Source organism: Aureobasidium namibiae, assembly GCF_000721765.1.
Source record: "Aureobasidium namibiae CBS 147.97 unplaced genomic scaffold scaffold_1, whole genome shotgun sequence".
In the NCBI taxonomy this organism is placed as follows: domain Eukaryota; kingdom Fungi; phylum Ascomycota; class Dothideomycetes; order Dothideales; family Saccotheciaceae; genus Aureobasidium; species Aureobasidium namibiae.
Genome location: NW_013581208.1, coordinates 1823268 through 1840423, shown reverse-complemented (window position 1 = coordinate 1840423; position 17156 = coordinate 1823268). Strand labels below are relative to the sequence as shown.

Below are 17156 nucleotides of genomic sequence, written 5' to 3'. Positions count from 1 at the left end.
CATGCATTCAGAGCAGAGGTTGTGGCGGAGGAAGCATAAGAGAACTAATAGACTGACTGATGAACGTTTGGTCTTTTCATCTTCGGAGCGCTGCAGCTCTCAAAAAAGGGTATATCTACATCTACATATCTTCATCTCATCTTCCTTTTCTCATGCTCATTGCGGAGGCGCATTGAAAACAAGCGATACGCTATCATCACCAGCAGTAACAATAGCCCTGCCACCACCTCCCTGAACGAAACCCATAACACCACCTCCCTCACCACCACCCCGGTGACCCTTCCACTCACCACTTAACCCGCCGTTAGCAGCAGCAGTACCGCCCCTGACATCCCATCTCCTCACCACACCATCGTTGCCACACGAAGTGAGCATCCAGTTGTTGCCACCTTGACCTGCATTCACAAACTCGACTTTGATGACTGCTTCTTCCTCGTGAGCGTCTTTGATATGGCGGCGGATGGCAAAGTTGTGCGCGACGTCGAAGAGTGCGATGCTGCCATCTACACTGCCTGCTGCGAGCAGCGTCAATGGTGGTTGTGCGAAAGACAGGGTTTCGATGCCGTCGGATTGTGCGGCCAGAGCGGCGAGAATGACTCCGGATTGTCCTGCTGCAGCGCTGGATTGACCGCCACGAGCAGCTGCTTGCTTGGAACCGCCAGCCTTGCCACGGGCACCGGCACCCTTGGAGCCTGCGGATGCGGATTGTCCAGCAGGTACGGACAGACGAGGCAGACCCACCACGCGGATCTGGCCCTCGGCACCTCCGACTGCAACGAGAGCACCGCCGGGCGAAACAGCAACACTGAACAGACCACCCTCGATGAGGAAACGCTCGTCATCGCCAGTCAAACTGACAACAGCCTGACCGGCAGGATTTGCGAGACCAGCGGCTGCGGCATCACCGAATACATCCCAGACATGCAAGCTCGCGTCCTCGGAGACGGTGCAAAGGAGCTTGCCATCAGGTGTCCACGCACCAGCTGTACACGAGGCCTGGTGGAGGTAGAAGGCTTGGACGATGGTGAGCGTGCCGTCCTGCTCGTTGAGTGTGTAGACCCAGACACTGCCGTCGTTGGCGCCGAGAGCGAATGTGTTCGGGTATGTAGGGTTAGGGCAGGCCGAAAGCCAGTTGATCTCCTCGACCTCTGCGGCTGACGCAAAGGCCTTTGCGGGCTCGGCTTGCGGTTGTTGCGGTGTTTGGTAGATGTTGAGTCTGCCGTCCAGACCAGCAGTAGCGACAAACTTGCCATCGGGCAGCGAGAAAGCGATGGCGTTGACGGAATCCGAGTGACCCTCGAGCTTGACGTAGGGTTCCTGACCATGGCGTTCGACGGGTTGAGGATTGCTCTCATACGAGGCAGGCAGGACAGGAGCTTGCGGCGGCGAGCAGTCCCAGAGGTATGCTACGTCGTCACCGCCGCCAGTCGCGACGAGTTGTGGGTGGGTGGGGTGTTGGGCGATGCAGAAGATGCTGTCCTTGTGTCCGTCGAAGTGTGCAATGCTGTCGTTTTGTAGCATAATCTCCTCCATGGCTCCTCCTTCTTCGTCGTCGGACATGGGCATGTCCTCGCCCTCGCCCTCGAACTCTTCCTCCATGTCCTCGGGGTTGAACATCTCGTCGTCGTCCTCGGGGACGTTGTCCTCCTCATGCGGTTCGTGTGCAGACATGATGTATATGTGATTGTGATGTTTCGTGTATGTGTATGTACAAGTGAGGCAAAAAGGTAATGCGACGGTGGATGGAAATGTTTTTTTGATGCTGATAAATCGAGCTCGACTTTTGCACTGTTTGCTTGGCGTGACGCAAAAGTCGACCTTTGGCCATGCATGTCATTTTCCGTCCGTCATGCTTCGATTGAGCCTAGGTCTCCAAACAAATTACATTAGAAGCAGAGACGATGCGTCTTTGATCCCCATGACTGTGCCTTGTGCCTGATGCCAGAAAACCTATACCACATTCTTCCACTTGAGTAGCCTGAGCTTTTGGGAATCTCTGGTCCAAGCCGTTGGCTAGACAGCCTTCAGACTCGCTAACTCCGGGATGCCATCAACCAACACCAATGTCAAATGCTAATTCGAGTTGCTCCGGAAACGCCCTGCTCATGCTGCCCCTGGTCCTGTCGTGATGCATAGCATAGCGATCAAATTTGCTCAGTCATCATCCATATCATCTTCGTCAGAGTCGTCAAGAGCTTCCATGGCCTCTTTGATGTATTGCGACGCCTGTTCTCCATTAGCAGTCGCTCACAAATCGTCTTTATCACATCTTACCTTTGCATCAAGATTCAGCGCAGTGGTAAATGTGCGCACACTGTCTGCTCGTCTTCCAAGTCCCTTGAAGCACTTTCCGAGCAAGAAGAAGACATTGGCCTCTTCTGGGGCCAAATTCTTCAGCACCTCGAGCTCCACAAGGGCATCCGCATAGTGCTTCAATCCCATCAATACCCGGGCTTTCTTGAATCGTGCGAGTGCAGAGTTCGGTGCTAGACTCAGCGCATGCGAGTATTGTGTTAACGCTGCTTTGGGATGGCCGAGCTTCTCCATGATCTGTCGTCGTCTGTCAGCTAGCTGTAGAGCATCATATTGGATGCCCAAGAAACTCACCACTCCTATACAGACCGCCAGCACGGGATTGCTGGGGTTGATGCCGAATGCAATGCGGTAATGTCGTTGCGCCTCTTCCCATTTGCCCATTCTTTCGTAGCACTTACCCAAGCCATACCACGCTCCAAATCCACGCCTCTCACTTCCGACTCCCTTGCGGAAGGACGCAAGTGCTGCATCAAACTCCTCGTTGGTCAAAAGTTCATGACCCATGAGTGTCCAGGCATAGCTAAATCCTGAGTCGACTTGCGTTGCGCGCTTGAAGCATGCGATGGCTTGCTCATGTTCTCTGCTCAGCGAGAATGCGTTCCCAACTGCACACCATGTCTGCGGCGAGTTGAAGGCCAGGTCCCTCAGATTATGCGCCAGGAATGCCAACTGGACTGGCTTCTTGAGTTGCCACAAGACCGTCGAATACACTTCCATATCTTCAGTCCGGGTTGGCTGAATTTTCAATATCTTGGCAAAACACACTTCCGCTGATGAGTATTCTGAGGCTTCGTAGTACGCTTTACCAAGCTGAGCGAGAACCCAGGGTGATTCTCGATGCGCTAAAGGAAGAGCCTTGAAAGCATCGACTGCTGACGATATTTGATATCGGCTAAGCAGGTAGTAAGCGGCTCCCAATGACCTGAAGGTAGCCAACAATGATTCTGTCGATGCCATCTCGACTGCTAACGTTGCTTCTAGCGCCTGTTTTTGTAGCGGAACCGGCGGAGCTGTGCTGGTACGACTTGGTGCACGAGTATCTTTGACCTCTGTAGTACTCGGCGGCATGACTTTTCGGTTTCCGCTCACAACACGACCTACTTGAGCAGGTCCTCTGCCTTTAGTCCCTGTAGCCTTGGCCTTCTTCGCCTCGTCGCGCTTGGCTGCCGTCAAGGAATTGCTGTCGGCAGGCGCCCGACTAATTGTTTTTGACCCTGTGATTTGACTAAACAATCGGTTACTCCTCCTTGGAGCAGACGTTATTGTTTCGGCATCTGGAATCTGCGCGCTGTGTCCAGATATCGTGCGTTTATGTTGCAACCTTCGGTTTTGGGCAGCGTTTGTCGCATCATCGGTGTCCACTGACTCTGAGCTAGGCTTCGTTTGGCCTCTGATTGTTGCAGCGCGGGCTTTCTGGCTGTCTTTGCCGGCGTCCAATCCTAGTCTCTGGAGCGCAGTCCTTGACCTCCGTGTTGGAGCAGCTGGTACCTCCTCTGCGCTGGCTGCCTCCTGTTGTAATTCTCCCATCTCCACATCCTCGTCCCCGGACGTGCCATTAGCTGTTGGCGTGTCCCATGATGACTGACTAGTAGGCTTAGATATGTTGTTGCCAAAGATGCCTTTTGATTTGATCCTCGGCAGCAGAAAATTACTCTGAGCTTGGGCGACGAGATCTGCGCCATTCTTCACAGGATTGAAGGGATCATTAGTAGGTGTCAGAGCATGTACGCTGTTCATGTTGCTCGCATTCGGCACTGGCGCGATAGGTATAAGTTCATCCTTGACAGTTTCTTGATTCGATATTGATGCCGAAGCACTGGAGATGGAAGAGGCGAGTTCTGTGGTCATCCTGAAGGAACTTGATACATCAATTTCGGCACCTTCCAAAGTCAGCGTTTCCAGTAGCGAGCTGGTGACAGTGAATCTTACCCATGTCGCAAAGCCCTTGGAAAACTTCCCATGTGAACGGGTTGCTCTTGTGCGCCTCGATGTAGCAATCGCCAGCTCGTCTCGAGTCGCCATGACCACGCCATAGCTTTCCGAGTAGAGTATTTACAGCTGCAGCATCTGGAATGTGCCTGGTGGAGGACTCTGTGTGTTTCCCTGTGACGTCCAAGTCAGCACATCTGTTGCGCCTAGAGTTGAAAACGAGCTGACATACCCCAATGGCTACGGCCTTGCCAAAGACTCCTAGCCTTCTCCAAAGCTGCAATGCCTTCATTGTGTTTACCAAGCTCTTGACAGACCAGGGCCAGAACATAGGCGCATCCTAGATGCCTACCATTCGCGCCAGGTTTTTGACAGCAGTCGTAGGCTGTTTTGAAGCGTCGCAAACGATAATTAGTGAGGGCCAAAAGATGCGAAGAGTCGGGATTTCGAGGATCGATTGAATTTAGTCGTTCGGCAAGAAAGTTTGCATTGTCTGGTGATTCGTTGTCCAAGTGGTAGTATATGAGCTGTTTGAGTTGTGTCGCAGCCAGAGTGGAATTATGCGACATGGTTGTAGAGAGTTGGTATGCGTGAGGCCAAGGGAAACAGGCGATTAAGTCGAGGCGTCGAGGACACAGGTGATCGGACGAATCGAAAGGATGAATGTCTGGTGAAGATACATGGACAATGCCGAAGCAGAAGCGAGAAATCGGGGTTCGTTAGGGCGAAGTGATGGAAGAATCGAGGGTGATGTCCAAGTCCACAGCGTGGCTTCCTCAGAGCAGCTTGTCCATGTGGGAAGCGAAGGTAAGGAAGGTAGGATCAAGTTCGCCTCGAGGTGTAGGGTCGGATCAAGGTGTAGCTATGGTCGTGGATGTTGCAGCTGGATGCGATGTCAAGACGCTCAAAAGCCGGTAGGTGCGAGGAAAGGATGAGGATTGTATGAGCGAATGCGCGCTGATGCTTTGTGTTTATTGATACAACCTGGCTGAGAAACCACAACTGCGTGCACGGTCCTCGTCGTCACCACCCGGCAGCCGAGCACTGACCGAGCGCGAGCTGGCAAGGGAGATCGCTCTTGCCCCGCCAGCTGCATCTGGCCAGCTCGCGTGTCTCTTGTCTTTCTTTCCACTTTCGCAGCAACCACAAAAGTATACTCCAAGCTGCGAAACATCGCCACAATGGCCAGGGTCAGCATCCAAGTACTACCATGTTCACTTCCAATTCTCTAAACAACCCGAATAGCAAGCTCTCAAAACACAGGCAGCCCGCAATGCAGCCACCCTCCAACGCACCCATCTGATCGCATTGGGTGTCCACGGCTTCCACCTTCTCTTACGCTTTATCTTTGTGCGCCGTTCGTTTTGGGCATATCTCCTCCTCTCTTTCCCTTCCCTGCTTGTCCAATTCTGGTTCGAGCGCGTCGGTCGTCCTACCTACATCGACGGTCCCAATGGCAAGGAATTGAAAAGAGCTGGAGAGGATCTCGAGGCCAAGGGTCTGACTGAGTGGATGTGGGATGTTGTATACTGGTCCTGGGGCTGCATTGTCCTGACCACTCTGGTGGGCGATTGGGCATGGTGGTTCTTCGTAAGTCACACCCGCAGCTCCCGACCTGCCTTCTATACTGACTCGCAGTCCAGGCTGTGGTCCCTCTTTACTCTGCTTGGTTGGCATACACGACCTTTACTGGTGCTCGCCAGGGCCTTATGGGAGGTGGCGCCATGCCCGCCGAGGGTGCCTCGAGCGGCGCGCAAAGCAAGCGTCAACAAAAGATGGAAAAGAGAGGCGGCCAGAAGATGCAATACAGATAATATGCATACAGTCTACACATATACAGACATGAGATCGTCTCGAAAAAAGGCTCCTTGAATGCACTTCGTTCAGATCGTGACCATTATAAACACTTTTTGTCGTCACCAGAGACGCCCGAGCTGATGAGCTGAATTTGGTGAGGATCGATTGCATCGCTTAGAAGCAGAAGACCTGGTCCTGAAGCTTGCTGACAGGTCTGGCCTTCTCGTAACCGAGACCCTCGGCGGCCTTCTTCATGGCAGCAACCATGGGAGGAGGTCCACAGATGAGCATCTTCATGTCGGATGCAGGAGCAGGGCAGTGTTGCTATGAAAACGTCAGTCACTTGATTGTCACAGTGTGGTGTATTCTTGTGTTGCGTACCTTGATCATGTCGGGAGTAACAAAGCCAACACCACCGGTCCAGCCCTCAGGGGGGTTGTTGAGGACATAGTGGACTCTGAAGCCACTGTCCTCGCGAGCCATGCTGTCAAGCTCATCCTTCATGAGAATGTCCTCGGGGTTGACGTTGGCGAAGATCAAGTCAACCTGAGTCTTGTCGCCGGAGGCACGACCGCGGAGAATAGCCTTGGAGATCTGGTACATGGGAGTGATACCGGTGCCACCAGCGATCATGGCGAAACGGCTAACCATGTTGGGCTGGTAAGCCATAGCACCCTTGGGACCCTTGACCTTGATGGTGTCACCAATCTTCATCTCAGAAAGATGTCTGCTGATGTTGCCGGTAGGGTAACTCTTGACGAGGACATCGAAGTGGCCGGAAGTAGTGTCATCGGTGATGGGAGTGTAGGAACGCAGGATCTCCTTGTCGGCGGTGATTTCAGTCTTGGGGTCCTTGACAGGTAAAGTGGCAGCCAGCGAGATGTGCTGGCCAATGGGCAGACCAAGAATCGAGTTGGCACTGGGGAGACCGAAGCGGTAGATGGCAGTGTTGTGCGACAGAACCACCTTCTCGGTCAAGGGGAATTGCTGGAAAGTGGTGGGGTCAAGGACCTTCTTGACCTCTGTATCGATTTGTCAGTACTAGCCTAGAGGCTCAGATAGCGATAAAGTGACACTCACGGTTGTTGAAGAACTGGTAGCCGGCCAGAGCAGCGGCGATTGCAATGGCAACGGGCACCAAGGTCTTGTTAACCAGAGCAGCTCCGACGATCAGGATTGCCGAAGGAGCATAGACGCCCTGAATGTACTGGGGAGCGAAAGGCCCTGTGGGCTTGTAAGTGTGCTTCGACGACATGGCGAGTGATATGTGAGTCGGGAAGAGGGAGGGAGAGACAAGATTGAGATGTGCTCAAGAACACGCGACTTTCGAAGCTTCCAAAGGCTTTGGGGCACGGCAGATCAAGGGTCGCGACCGATGGTGGGGTTGGTCCAAGATGCTGCCCGATCAGGGCATCATCTCCCTCTGTGCTACTCGAGTACTTCTCTCCCACAAGCCTGAACGGTCGTATTCCATTGTGTCTACAGCATCATGACTACAAACAACTATGCCTTTCCGCTGACGGCAATTGATCGCGAGATCCTTGCCATGAAGGATGAGGACTTTGCTCTCGTTACGTGGGAAGAACTCAAGGAAATCATCGGTAATTCTTCAGTCCTGTTGAACCATGTTTCTACTTTACCCTCTAATGAACTTCAGCTGCCAACCGTCTAGAAAAGTTGAAGCGTCGCCCTTCTGATCTTCGTCGGTATATTGCATGGTCTTCAGAGACCAAGGCCGAGTATGGCACCATTACCAATTTCGTCGTTCAAAAGCGTCTGCACTGGACTCCTTTGCCATCCTCGACTCCTGGTGATCCACCAAAGTTTGAGTTCCGTGATTCCACCCCATTCAAGGTCCAAAACGACTTCAGGATTCTCAAGAACGACTGGCCATACGGACTGGACAAAGGCATTGTGCACATCTGCGTTTGGGTAAAGACACCTATCGAGACCGACGACAGTACTGGTGATGTCACCGACCATTCTAGGCATCTGATCGAGAAATTTGTCAAGGACACCTTTGCATCTCAATTGGACACAGTGTTTGGTACAGGCAAAGGCAAAGATCACGTACTCTGGTTCAAGAACTGGGTAGCATTGCAAAGCGTCCGTGGTGTCGATCATATCCATGTCCTGGTTCGTGACGCTCCGGAAAGTATGCTGGAAGACTGGACCAAAGAGTAGGATAGCAAGACCCGGAGGCTACATCATCTCTACGGACCTTCCTTCCAACCCTTGATGTTATACACAATCAGCAGAATCATAACGTACAGACATGATAGAGCACAGCATATTGATATTTCCCGTCAACTCTACAACCAGCAGAATCTCCCGTTAGCGGACTGTCCGCTGGCAACACCAACATGGCCGAAAGATCTTACCATTACTGATAAGGGTGTCTTCTGCATGCTCACAAGTCGACTGAAGGTACCGCGATCATGGCTATGAGCGGCTTCGGGCACAGCGTGATTTTGCGACACTGCTGAGTGTATAAGACACCAAGCGCGACAATTAAACAGATGTTTTCGACCAAGTCAAACTGCAGACTACTAAAGCAATCGAGAGTGTCTGACCAGTTTCCTAGAGAAGCCATCGCTCCCGCTCCGCCTATTTGACTGAGCGATGAGGCTTCGAATCCAAGCTGAACCGCGATGAAAGCTAGAGCGGGCAGGTACATGTGTTTTCCAAATACCGGTTCACTCTGGACTTGCTCGATGCAGGTTATCTGATCTTGTCTATCACTTTGTCAAGTGCTTTGCCTCGACAGAGGGCATACTGGTAGGTCATGTCTAGGCACCCTTACCGAAATCCTGTGGCAACACAACAACTTGCTCAAATGGACTCTTACACCATGAGTCACTGTAAAATGACTGTTACAGCGCTTATATATCTACAAGGGATTGAATCTCGTTTCTGCAAACGACATTTTGATCAAGCTCCCTGAACATCGTGCTCAGGCTCGCATCAAGTCACAGAATCCACCCATCAAGCTCCAGGTTCACGCAAAATCTTGACACAACACGACCACCACTGTCATCTGTTACAGAACAACTCTGTCGTACTCAGACAAGCACAAATAATCGACCATCGAAGACAGCCATGGCATCCTCTTCGTCCATCTCAACGTGCGAGTCTGCCACATCCATCACAGGAGTTTCAGAGAAAGAACCAACAACCTTCCTATCCCTACCCATCGAACTCCGCACAAGAATCTACAAACTCTCCCTCGCCACCACATCGCCAGCCATCCTCTCACAACCGCTCATCACAAGCAACACCTGGTGCCGCCATCTCGCGCCACAAAAACCAATCTCAAGTGTCAACCTACTACGCAGCTGTCGACAAATCTATGTCGAGGCCAGTCAACACGCCTACTCCCACCGCACATTCAGCACCGCGAAACCCTGTTAACTCTGCTTCAGCAACTTGTCACTCAACGATTCAGTCGCGCTGCGAGCACTGCAGCAATTTACAATCCACAAGATCCAAGCGCTGGAGTTGAGAGTCAATGTCGATTGATCCACTAAACTGGCTTTGTGCAAGAAACTGCTCAGAACGCAGATTCAACTCCACAATACTGGAGATATGCAAAGTCTGCGTCATCTCGTCATCAAAGTGGTGTTCTTCAGACATGACTTTTCCCGGCTACAATATATGGTCTTCGCAGCCCAGTGTCCGAGCTTCGAACGCCTTTTCACTCAAGTCTATAGCTTGGTAGCTGGATCTGTGGAGGTAGACTGGCAGGTTGAGATCAATCAAGCAAAAGACATGAAGTACACTAACAAAGAAGAGCTGGAAAGGGCAGGAACGGAAGAGTTGAGGAAAAGGGCGGAGAAGTTCAAGTGTCTGCAGGGGGTGGGTGGAAATGCAAGACTGAAGAAGCCTAGAGAGGGGAAGGTGGTCCAGAATTCCTCCTCTTCTTCTTCGTCTTAGTATCAGGAATGTTTGTTCAGAAGGAGAAGCAAAAATTTCGGAATGGCATTGTTATTGTTGGTCAATTGAACCAAGGCGCTACGTGAACGCTTTCTATCGTGAAACGATCGAGCTCTTCAAAGGTCACTCAATACTTTCGGTGTCCAAATCTGATGGCAATCTCAAGTCGAGGTGCAAGCAGGTGCCGTTCGTGAGTAAGCAGAGAACTTGCATTCTAGATCCGGGTATATCAAGAACAAAAGTAAGCGGAGCAGAGTGTCAAGAACATCTCCATGCATCGTCAAAACGCCCCAAAAATGCAAACAAACCTCCCATCAATCATACCGGCACAGAGACTTGCGGGTCATCATCAACTTCCGACAAAGTCTCAGGACTGGCTTTTGAGTCTTCCCACTCATCAACCTCTGGTTGCCGCCTCATCTGCAACACACCACCCTTCCTACCGAAAAAGTCATCAGTGTGTAGGCCCCTGACATCCTCGGCTTTGATAGCTTTCATATTCTTCCCGCTCTTCTTGCTCTCTCGGATATATTCCCTCACGGGCACCATAGCTGCATCTCTGCATGCTTCCTTGATATCACTGCCGCTCATGCCTGCGCTGACTTTAACCAGAGTGTCGAGGTCAAAGTGAGGGGATAGACGAGTACATTTTAGTGTGAGCGAGAAGATGGAGCGGCGTTGGGAGGCTGAGGGGAGAGACACAGGGAACTTTTTGGGGAGGCGGCGGAGAATGGCTTCGTCAATGTCGCCAATACGATTGGTGGCGCCGAGTACGCAAATGCGTTGGGATTCGCCGAGGGAGTTTGAGGAGGTGAGGCCGTCCCATTGGGTCATGAATCTGTTGGTGAAGAGGTTAGTGGTGCTCAGTAGGTAGGACTATTGAACACTCACTCTGCCTTGACCATGCCGCTGGCTTCGTGTTCTCCGCTACGTCTTTGACCGAGGACAGCGTCAATCTCATCGATGAAAACGATGCTGGGTTGTAGTTTCCTGGCAAGACTGAAGACGGCAGACACGAGTTTGTTGCTGTCACCGTACCATTTCTCGGTCAGGGTAGAGATGTGCAGGTTGATGAAGCAAGCACCACTCTCGTGAGCCAGAGCTTTTGCGAGCATAGTCTTTCCACAACCAGGGGGACCGTAGAGCAGGACACCAGAAGGAGCAGAGAGAAGAGAGCTGGTTGCAGAGTAGAGGTGAGGCATGGTAAGAGGGTAAATGACAGCCTCGCGCAATTCCTCGATGATGTCGTCCAAGCCGCCAATATCCTCGAATGAGACGGGGATCTCCCAAGGCGCAACTACTTCCATAGCAATGGTTTGTTCGTAAGGAGTGAGAACCATATTCTCTTTGCGCTTCTCCCACTCCATTTTTTGGTCGTAGTCATCGTCATTCTCATCAAAGTCGTCGTCGGGTGAGCTGGCGAAGATGGATGATAGACGGGCAGTGGCAGCTGAAGCTTTCTTCTCCGCTTCGGATTTGGCGCCAGCTTCAGGATCCATTCGCGCCAGTAGATTTCGCATGATGAAGAAGGCCATGATGGGCTATTGCGTCTTGTCGTCAGTCATGGCTGCTTGGTGAGAATACCTATGTTGAGAGATGAACATACAGCAGCAGCCGCGATGGCTATCTCCTGAACGATGGTCACCCATCGTCTGTCTCCCGCCATTTTGCTGTGTATATTCGAACTGCCAAAGGATGTCGAAAGCGATCGAGTCCAGGTCGAAATGACTTTCACATGCGCAATTCCATCATCCGTGCACGGACTCTGATCGAGGAAGCCGTTTGTTCGACTCGGATCAATTTACGCGTGGCGCGTCTTCCGTGCTTGCCAATTCTTGTGTCTTTTGGTCTCGCACCTTCCCTTCGAACAAACACTTATATCACAAACCATACACAACATGTCTCCATCAGCAACAACAGAACTCGGCCCTGCTAGCGGTCCCGATGTCCAACTCAAGCCAGAAGAGAAACCCACACACAAGGCTCCCCGCCAACATGCCTCACACGAAGAATATCAATACCTCGACCTGATTCGTGACATTCTCGAACAAGGAGAGCACCGTCCAGACAGGTATGTGATGTGTCCACTTTGCTATCAATGCATCTCTAACATCCTTCCAGAACCGGTACCGGCACATACTCCATCTTCGCCCCTAATCAGCTCCGCTTCCGACTCTCCGACAAGGATACCGGCAAACTCATTCTACCTCTCCTCACCACAAAACGCGTCTTTCTCCGCGCCGTCATTGCTGAACTCCTCTGGTTCGTTGCCGGAAGTACCACCTCAACTCCTCTCACCGAACAAGGCATCAAAATCTGGGACGGCAATGGTTCACGCGAATACCTCGACTCAGTCGGCCTCTCACACCGCGAAGTTGGTGATCTCGGCCCTGTCTACGGCTTCCAATGGCGCCACTTTGGTGCAGAATACAAGGACGCAAAGACCGACTACACTGGACAAGGTGTAGATCAACTAGCAGAGGTCGTGCACAAGCTAAAGAACAACCCCTACGACCGCCGTATAATTCTCTCCGCCTGGAATCCCGCAGACCTCAAGAAAATGGCTCTACCACCTTGCCACATGTTTGCGCAATTCTACGTCTCGTTCCCCAAGGATGCAGCTACCAGGGCGGATGGCTCCAAGCAAGGAACCCTTCACTCTATCCTCTACCAACGATCGTGCGACATGGGTCTGGGTGTTCCGTTCAATATTGCCAGTTATGCTCTTCTCACACACATGCTGGCAAAGGTGTGTGACTTGGTCCCTGGCACCTTTACACATACCATGGGTGATGCACACGTCTACGCCGATCACGTTGATGCTCTCAAGCTTCAGATTGAGCGTGTGCCGAAAGAGTTCCCTGAGCTGGTCATCGAAAAGTCTGATGATGAGCTCTCGATCGATGGATGGAAGGTTGAAGATTTCAAGGTCATTGGATATGATCCCCACAAGGGTATTGCAATGAAGATGTCTGTATAGAGACCTCACGATCGATGCGCAATGGTATGCGAAGCTAATCTCAAGCGGGTCTGTGTTCACCGCAGAGTCAACACATTTGAAGCAAGTCTGATCGATTGTAATGAGTGTTGATATAGCGCCAAAAAAAGACTTTCACGTCGAACAAATGAATGTTGATGCATCCTCCAGAGATACCGCTGTTCAAGGACATAGACTACCACTTCTCTCGAGAGTCGCTCAAAGGCTCGCAGTGCCAACCATCCAATCCGTACCGATACCGTTCCCGATTGGACATTACATCTCACCAACGCGTTCATGCCGTGCGGCTGGACACAGCCTGGTATTAAGTGTCAGATGCGTCCAATCATCCTCGAATACGATATACGACTCACCACATGATTCTCATAGAAATATCTCGCGTACTACCAACTGGAGATACTGACAATAGTCGGGTTCTTGGAGCGGAATTCGAGAGTGCGTGCCAGGGTTTCGGAAGACGTTGAGCATGTACGTCTCAGGCTTAGGCTCATCTTTGTCGGTGAAGAAGTAGCAGTAGGTATCCTTGCAGTTGATGGTCAACTTGTATTTGAAGGGTGAATACCACTCTGCTTCGGCGAGCTTGTACCAGGTGATTGCCGTTCTTTCTCTGGACATCTTCGTCAGGCGCTCCCTCGGTACCCGATTTTCCAATCGACGCGTACGTCCTTGAAAGAGGGGCCGCTGGCTTCCGTCTCGTTGGCTTCGTCGGTTGGCTTGTCTGTGATGTCGTAGTCGGAAGCCTTGACTCTGTACTTCGCGCCACTGGAGGACTTGAGTTCCTCCCAGCCAACATTTGCGTCTGCGGGGATTGAAGAGTCGGGACGTTTGTGCTATGTAGTCTGGAATGAGTAGGAAATCCATTGTTCGGAGTTTGATAGACAAATCTTTTGTCTTGATTCTTATCGCTTTGCCTGTGCAGTTTATCTAGGACTCTCGTGTACTGAAATGTCTTTGAGAGACTTTATCCTGTCTACTGGTCTCTTACAATGGATGGTACAGCGAAGGCGCGGAATCAGGCTAGAGACTGGCGGATTACTGCTTCTTCTCAAGAGTTGGAATGCCTCTGGATAGGCACGAATTCCACAAACAGACTTCTAGCAAACACTAATGTGTAGGTGTGTACAAGAAACAAAAGACAGACAAAGGCAAACTTTCTAAACAAGAGGAAGAAAAAAAGATTTGAAAAGAAAAGGAAAAAAAAATGTTTGATTGAATGCCGTTTTGTTGGCATGCTGCTGTACTGTAGCTAATGTGTGTTACATTCCCTTTCCCAGTTTGTTTGGCTTTTTCTTTTTATTTCCGGTTATCCGCGATTTAGAACGAAATATCTTGCATTTCATCCCTTGTGTCTTGACTTTGCTGAAGCTCCAGAGGAGAGAGAGCAAAGGAGTGTAACATGACCTGTGTGATGCATGACAACGTGGTGTCATGCTTGTGTGTACCCTTGATCGAACCCAGAGCAATAATATGCCCCCCGACTTTCAAAACCCTCATTGCCGTTATCAAATGTAGTTCTGCCATTCATCTCTAACTGGCGAGGGACTGCTACGGTCGCTCGAGGGAAGAACCTCCTTCACAGGCTCTGTAGCCACAAGAACAGCCATGGCTTCCAACTGCTCAGCCACATCCTGACCACCGACTTCGTGCTTCTCAGTAGTACGATGAAGGTGGAACAGATCCCAGTATGCAGGAGAACGAAGGCCCTCGATCACAAAGTATTTCAAGCCGCCAAGGTTGGATAGAGCTCTGAGTATGCCAGACCAGTGGCGTCTCGCGACATTGCCAGCAGAACGGCAGGGACGGAAGTTCTGCATGCGCACGCTGACAAGGGTCCTGGTGAAAGCCTCAGTCTCATCCAGAGCGAGGAAGGCAGCAAAGTGTCTGACGGAGCACAAGTGACAGTTCTCTAGGACGAGCTGAGTGGTCTGTGCGAATAGGAAGCCGAAGAGCCTTTTGATGGACGATCCTAGCCTGGCCATCACGAGTTCGGTCAGGTCACAACCGTTGAGTGTTAAGGATAGGTTTGTTTGGTCGAAGGTGATTGTGTAGGGAAAGTGGAGGATCCCAGTGCGCTTGCGGTGGCAGTGGATGATTAGCTTGAGAGGAGGGCGAGTTGGGCTGAGAAGATCTTCGAGTGCATCGCGGAGATCGAAGAAGTTGTGTTGGTGCATGCTCAGCTCGAGAGTTCGAACACGACAGTTGGCCCGGATGGCAGCAATGAGAGTGTTCTCAAGAGTTTCGGTGGGATAGCGACTAACCATCGAGACCAACTCTACCATGTCAAGACTATCATGACCAGACATGGGCCTTAAGCTGCAAATGCTGATATGTACAGAGTTCTGATGTCCGAGGATATTGGCAAACACTTGCTTCATCAACTTCATGTAGGAACGTGAGTCGACGGGTGCTTCTGCACGACTCTCGGGTGCGGATGCCGAAGTCGCAGCTGGAGGCAAGAGAGGGCTCATTAGAATCGAGTCGACGTATGCGCCCAAGGTAGGGTGAGTCACAATCTCGAGCAGGGCCTCAATGCTTTTCTGAGTGAGGACATGACGGCGATTCTTAACATGAGCGATGCCGAAGGCCCTGTTCGCAGCATCGCGGAGCGGCTTGCAAACGAGACGCATGTTACCCAGGTCTGTGCTGTCCACGGAGTCGGCAATCTGACAGAGGAGCTCTGTTGGAAGAGAAAGGACAACCGCCATGATGTTCTTGGTGACGGTTGTTGAAAGGAGCGAAGGCCAATCTGAGTTTGTGGTGCTGAGATTTATGTTGATGAGAAAAGAGAAAGAGGAATGGCCAGATCAAACAGAGAATGTAGGCGCCGGTCAAGACACGAGTTGTGTTGTAGGGTACAAGCCAATGTATGAGAGTGAATGCGAGCGATGTGTCTTGAATAAATAAGCATTAGCGAAAGACAGTTTGCGCATGTTTTCCCCAACACACACCAAGAGGACCCGGTGCCGCAGTCTTCACTTTGTCAAAACCACACTGAATTTGATGTTGTCTTTCGCCTCTGGTGTGGCCTTCTCCATCATTTTGTTGCTTCATAAGAGTCGGGTCGCTCCAGTGAGCCGTCTACGTCTTCAGCAGTATCAAAGGTACCTGACTATGCATCTTGCGGCTCTCCTCGAGGGTCTAGGCAGAATTGGCCTACTTTGATGTCTTTCGTTTCTTTGTTTTTGGCCCTTCTTGGTCTTCCTTTTGTTCTTTCTGCTCCCATTCACGAAGGATCTTGATAGCCGAGTCGCCTCTTGCCTCATCGAAAGCATTGCAATCCTTGTGGTAAGGGTCTGCGCCTCGCTCAAGCAGAATATTAATGACTTCTCCAGCTTTCAAGAAGGGAGAAATGGCTGCAGAGGCGAGAGGGGTTTGGTGAAGAAGCATTGGCTCATGTCGTCCCTCATATACCTTGTTCATATCCAGGCCGATCTCATCTATCAGAAAGGTGACCATCTCAGGCCTGGCACGCCAGGCAGCGTTGTGTAAAGTTGACTCGCTGATTGGTGCACCATACTCATGTAAGAGCTTGAATGTGTCGGTGCTTCCAAATGAAGCAACATCTGCAAGCAAAGTCTCGTCGGTCTCATCGACAACAGCAGCATGGTCCAGACATCATTGAACCATTTCCTCATCACGGCAAGCGAGCTGTACCAGTTTCTTGTCGCACTCAGTGTTGACTGGCGTGTTGTACTTTCCTTTGAGTGGCTGTCGCTGGTTGATATTCCAACCTCGAGAAACGAGCACGGCAGCGCACTCGATGGGAGACGACTTGTAAGTATTCGATACGGATGCAGCGCCGATCTTGTTTATGTCAATGTGGCCTTCATCGAGAAGGTATGCTAGACGATCTGCTTTGTTGAAGACTGAAGCGTTTGCGCGAGCAGAGTCAATACAGATATTGTATGCTTCCTCTGATTCCTCGAAGGCAGCGAGTAGGGCAAGGTCCAGGTCCTCAATTGTGCCTCTGTGGTTAGCCTCAACTACTAGTTCCCACGAATATGGCATCTCTTTCTTTTCCGACGGCATGCTGTTTGGGATGGCTCCAAATAGTTATCCTGAGATGACAATTCAGAGAACCATGTTGTTTCAATTCAGAAGGAAGGTGAAGACGTGCGATGACGAAAGTGGGGTGCCGAGCTTGCATTCATCTTGCTTGCGTCAACAACCAACATCCTAGCAA

At 51.2% G+C, this 17156-nt stretch overlaps 11 protein-coding genes across 11 annotated transcripts; 3 read left to right on the top strand and 8 right to left on the bottom strand.

Moving 5' to 3' along the window:
- Window positions 1-156: 156 nt before the first annotated feature.
- On the bottom strand, window positions 157-1671 carry M436DRAFT_35700 (WD40 repeat-like protein; the record flags this gene model as incomplete). Its single annotated transcript, XM_013576265.1, has 2 exons — window positions 157-663; window positions 721-1671. 2 exons carry the CDS (start codon window positions 1669-1671, stop codon window positions 157-159), a joined length of 1458 nt encoding a protein of 485 aa, XP_013431719.1.
- A 483-nt stretch (window positions 1672-2154) lies between these two features.
- Window positions 2155-4814, bottom strand: M436DRAFT_36869 (TPR-like protein; the record flags this gene model as incomplete). Its single annotated transcript, XM_013576482.1, has 5 exons — window positions 2155-2226; window positions 2275-2550; window positions 2608-4196; window positions 4246-4419; window positions 4478-4814. 5 exons carry the CDS (start codon window positions 4812-4814, stop codon window positions 2155-2157), a joined length of 2448 nt encoding a protein of 815 aa, XP_013431936.1.
- A 612-nt stretch (window positions 4815-5426) lies between these two features.
- Window positions 5427-6059, top strand: M436DRAFT_59969 (uncharacterized protein; the record flags this gene model as incomplete). The annotated part of the gene is made up of 3 exons (XM_013576674.1): window positions 5427-5435; window positions 5491-5835; window positions 5889-6059. The coding sequence occupies 3 exons, from the start codon at window positions 5427-5429 to the stop codon at window positions 6057-6059; spliced, it is 525 nt and encodes a 174-aa protein (XP_013432128.1).
- A 157-nt stretch (window positions 6060-6216) lies between these two features.
- On the bottom strand, window positions 6217-7297 carry M436DRAFT_59968 (ferredoxin reductase-like protein; the record flags this gene model as incomplete). Its single annotated transcript, XM_013576673.1, has 3 exons — window positions 6217-6366; window positions 6424-7064; window positions 7123-7297. 3 exons carry the CDS (start codon window positions 7295-7297, stop codon window positions 6217-6219), a joined length of 966 nt encoding a protein of 321 aa, XP_013432127.1.
- Window positions 7298-7531: 234 nt separating this feature from the next.
- M436DRAFT_77883 (uncharacterized protein) lies at window positions 7532-8226 on the top strand (the record flags this gene model as incomplete). Its single annotated transcript, XM_013576982.1, has 2 exons — window positions 7532-7643; window positions 7700-8226. 2 exons carry the CDS (start codon window positions 7532-7534, stop codon window positions 8224-8226), a joined length of 639 nt encoding a protein of 212 aa, XP_013432436.1.
- A 2067-nt stretch (window positions 8227-10293) lies between these two features.
- On the bottom strand, window positions 10294-11510 carry M436DRAFT_35581 (AAA-domain-containing protein; the record flags this gene model as incomplete). The annotated part of the gene is made up of 2 exons (XM_013576241.1): window positions 10294-10813; window positions 10867-11510. The coding sequence occupies 2 exons, from the start codon at window positions 11508-11510 to the stop codon at window positions 10294-10296; spliced, it is 1164 nt and encodes a 387-aa protein (XP_013431695.1).
- A 363-nt stretch (window positions 11511-11873) lies between these two features.
- M436DRAFT_77881 (thymidylate synthase) lies at window positions 11874-12955 on the top strand (the record flags this gene model as incomplete). The annotated part of the gene is made up of 2 exons (XM_013576981.1): window positions 11874-12046; window positions 12097-12955. The coding sequence occupies 2 exons, from the start codon at window positions 11874-11876 to the stop codon at window positions 12953-12955; spliced, it is 1032 nt and encodes a 343-aa protein (XP_013432435.1).
- A 381-nt stretch (window positions 12956-13336) lies between these two features.
- M436DRAFT_59964 (uncharacterized protein) lies at window positions 13337-13834 on the bottom strand (the record flags this gene model as incomplete). The annotated part of the gene is made up of 1 exon (XM_013576672.1): window positions 13337-13834. The coding sequence occupies one exon, from the start codon at window positions 13832-13834 to the stop codon at window positions 13337-13339; it is 498 nt and encodes a 165-aa protein (XP_013432126.1).
- A 641-nt stretch (window positions 13835-14475) lies between these two features.
- M436DRAFT_36529 (uncharacterized protein) lies at window positions 14476-15234 on the bottom strand (the record flags this gene model as incomplete). Its single annotated transcript, XM_013576416.1, has 1 exon — window positions 14476-15234. One exon carries the CDS (start codon window positions 15232-15234, stop codon window positions 14476-14478), a length of 759 nt encoding a protein of 252 aa, XP_013431870.1.
- Window positions 15235-15453: 219 nt separating this feature from the next.
- On the bottom strand, window positions 15454-15678 carry M436DRAFT_36836 (uncharacterized protein; the record flags this gene model as incomplete). Its single annotated transcript, XM_013576477.1, has 1 exon — window positions 15454-15678. A coding segment is annotated over one exon (225 nt), but the record flags the coding sequence as incomplete, so codon positions are not given.
- A 448-nt stretch (window positions 15679-16126) lies between these two features.
- On the bottom strand, window positions 16127-17002 carry M436DRAFT_77879 (uncharacterized protein; the record flags this gene model as incomplete). Its single annotated transcript, XM_013576980.1, has 2 exons — window positions 16127-16558; window positions 16628-17002. The coding sequence occupies 2 exons, from the start codon at window positions 17000-17002 to the stop codon at window positions 16127-16129; spliced, it is 807 nt and encodes a 268-aa protein (XP_013432434.1).
- Between the last annotated feature and the right edge of the window lie 154 nt (window positions 17003-17156).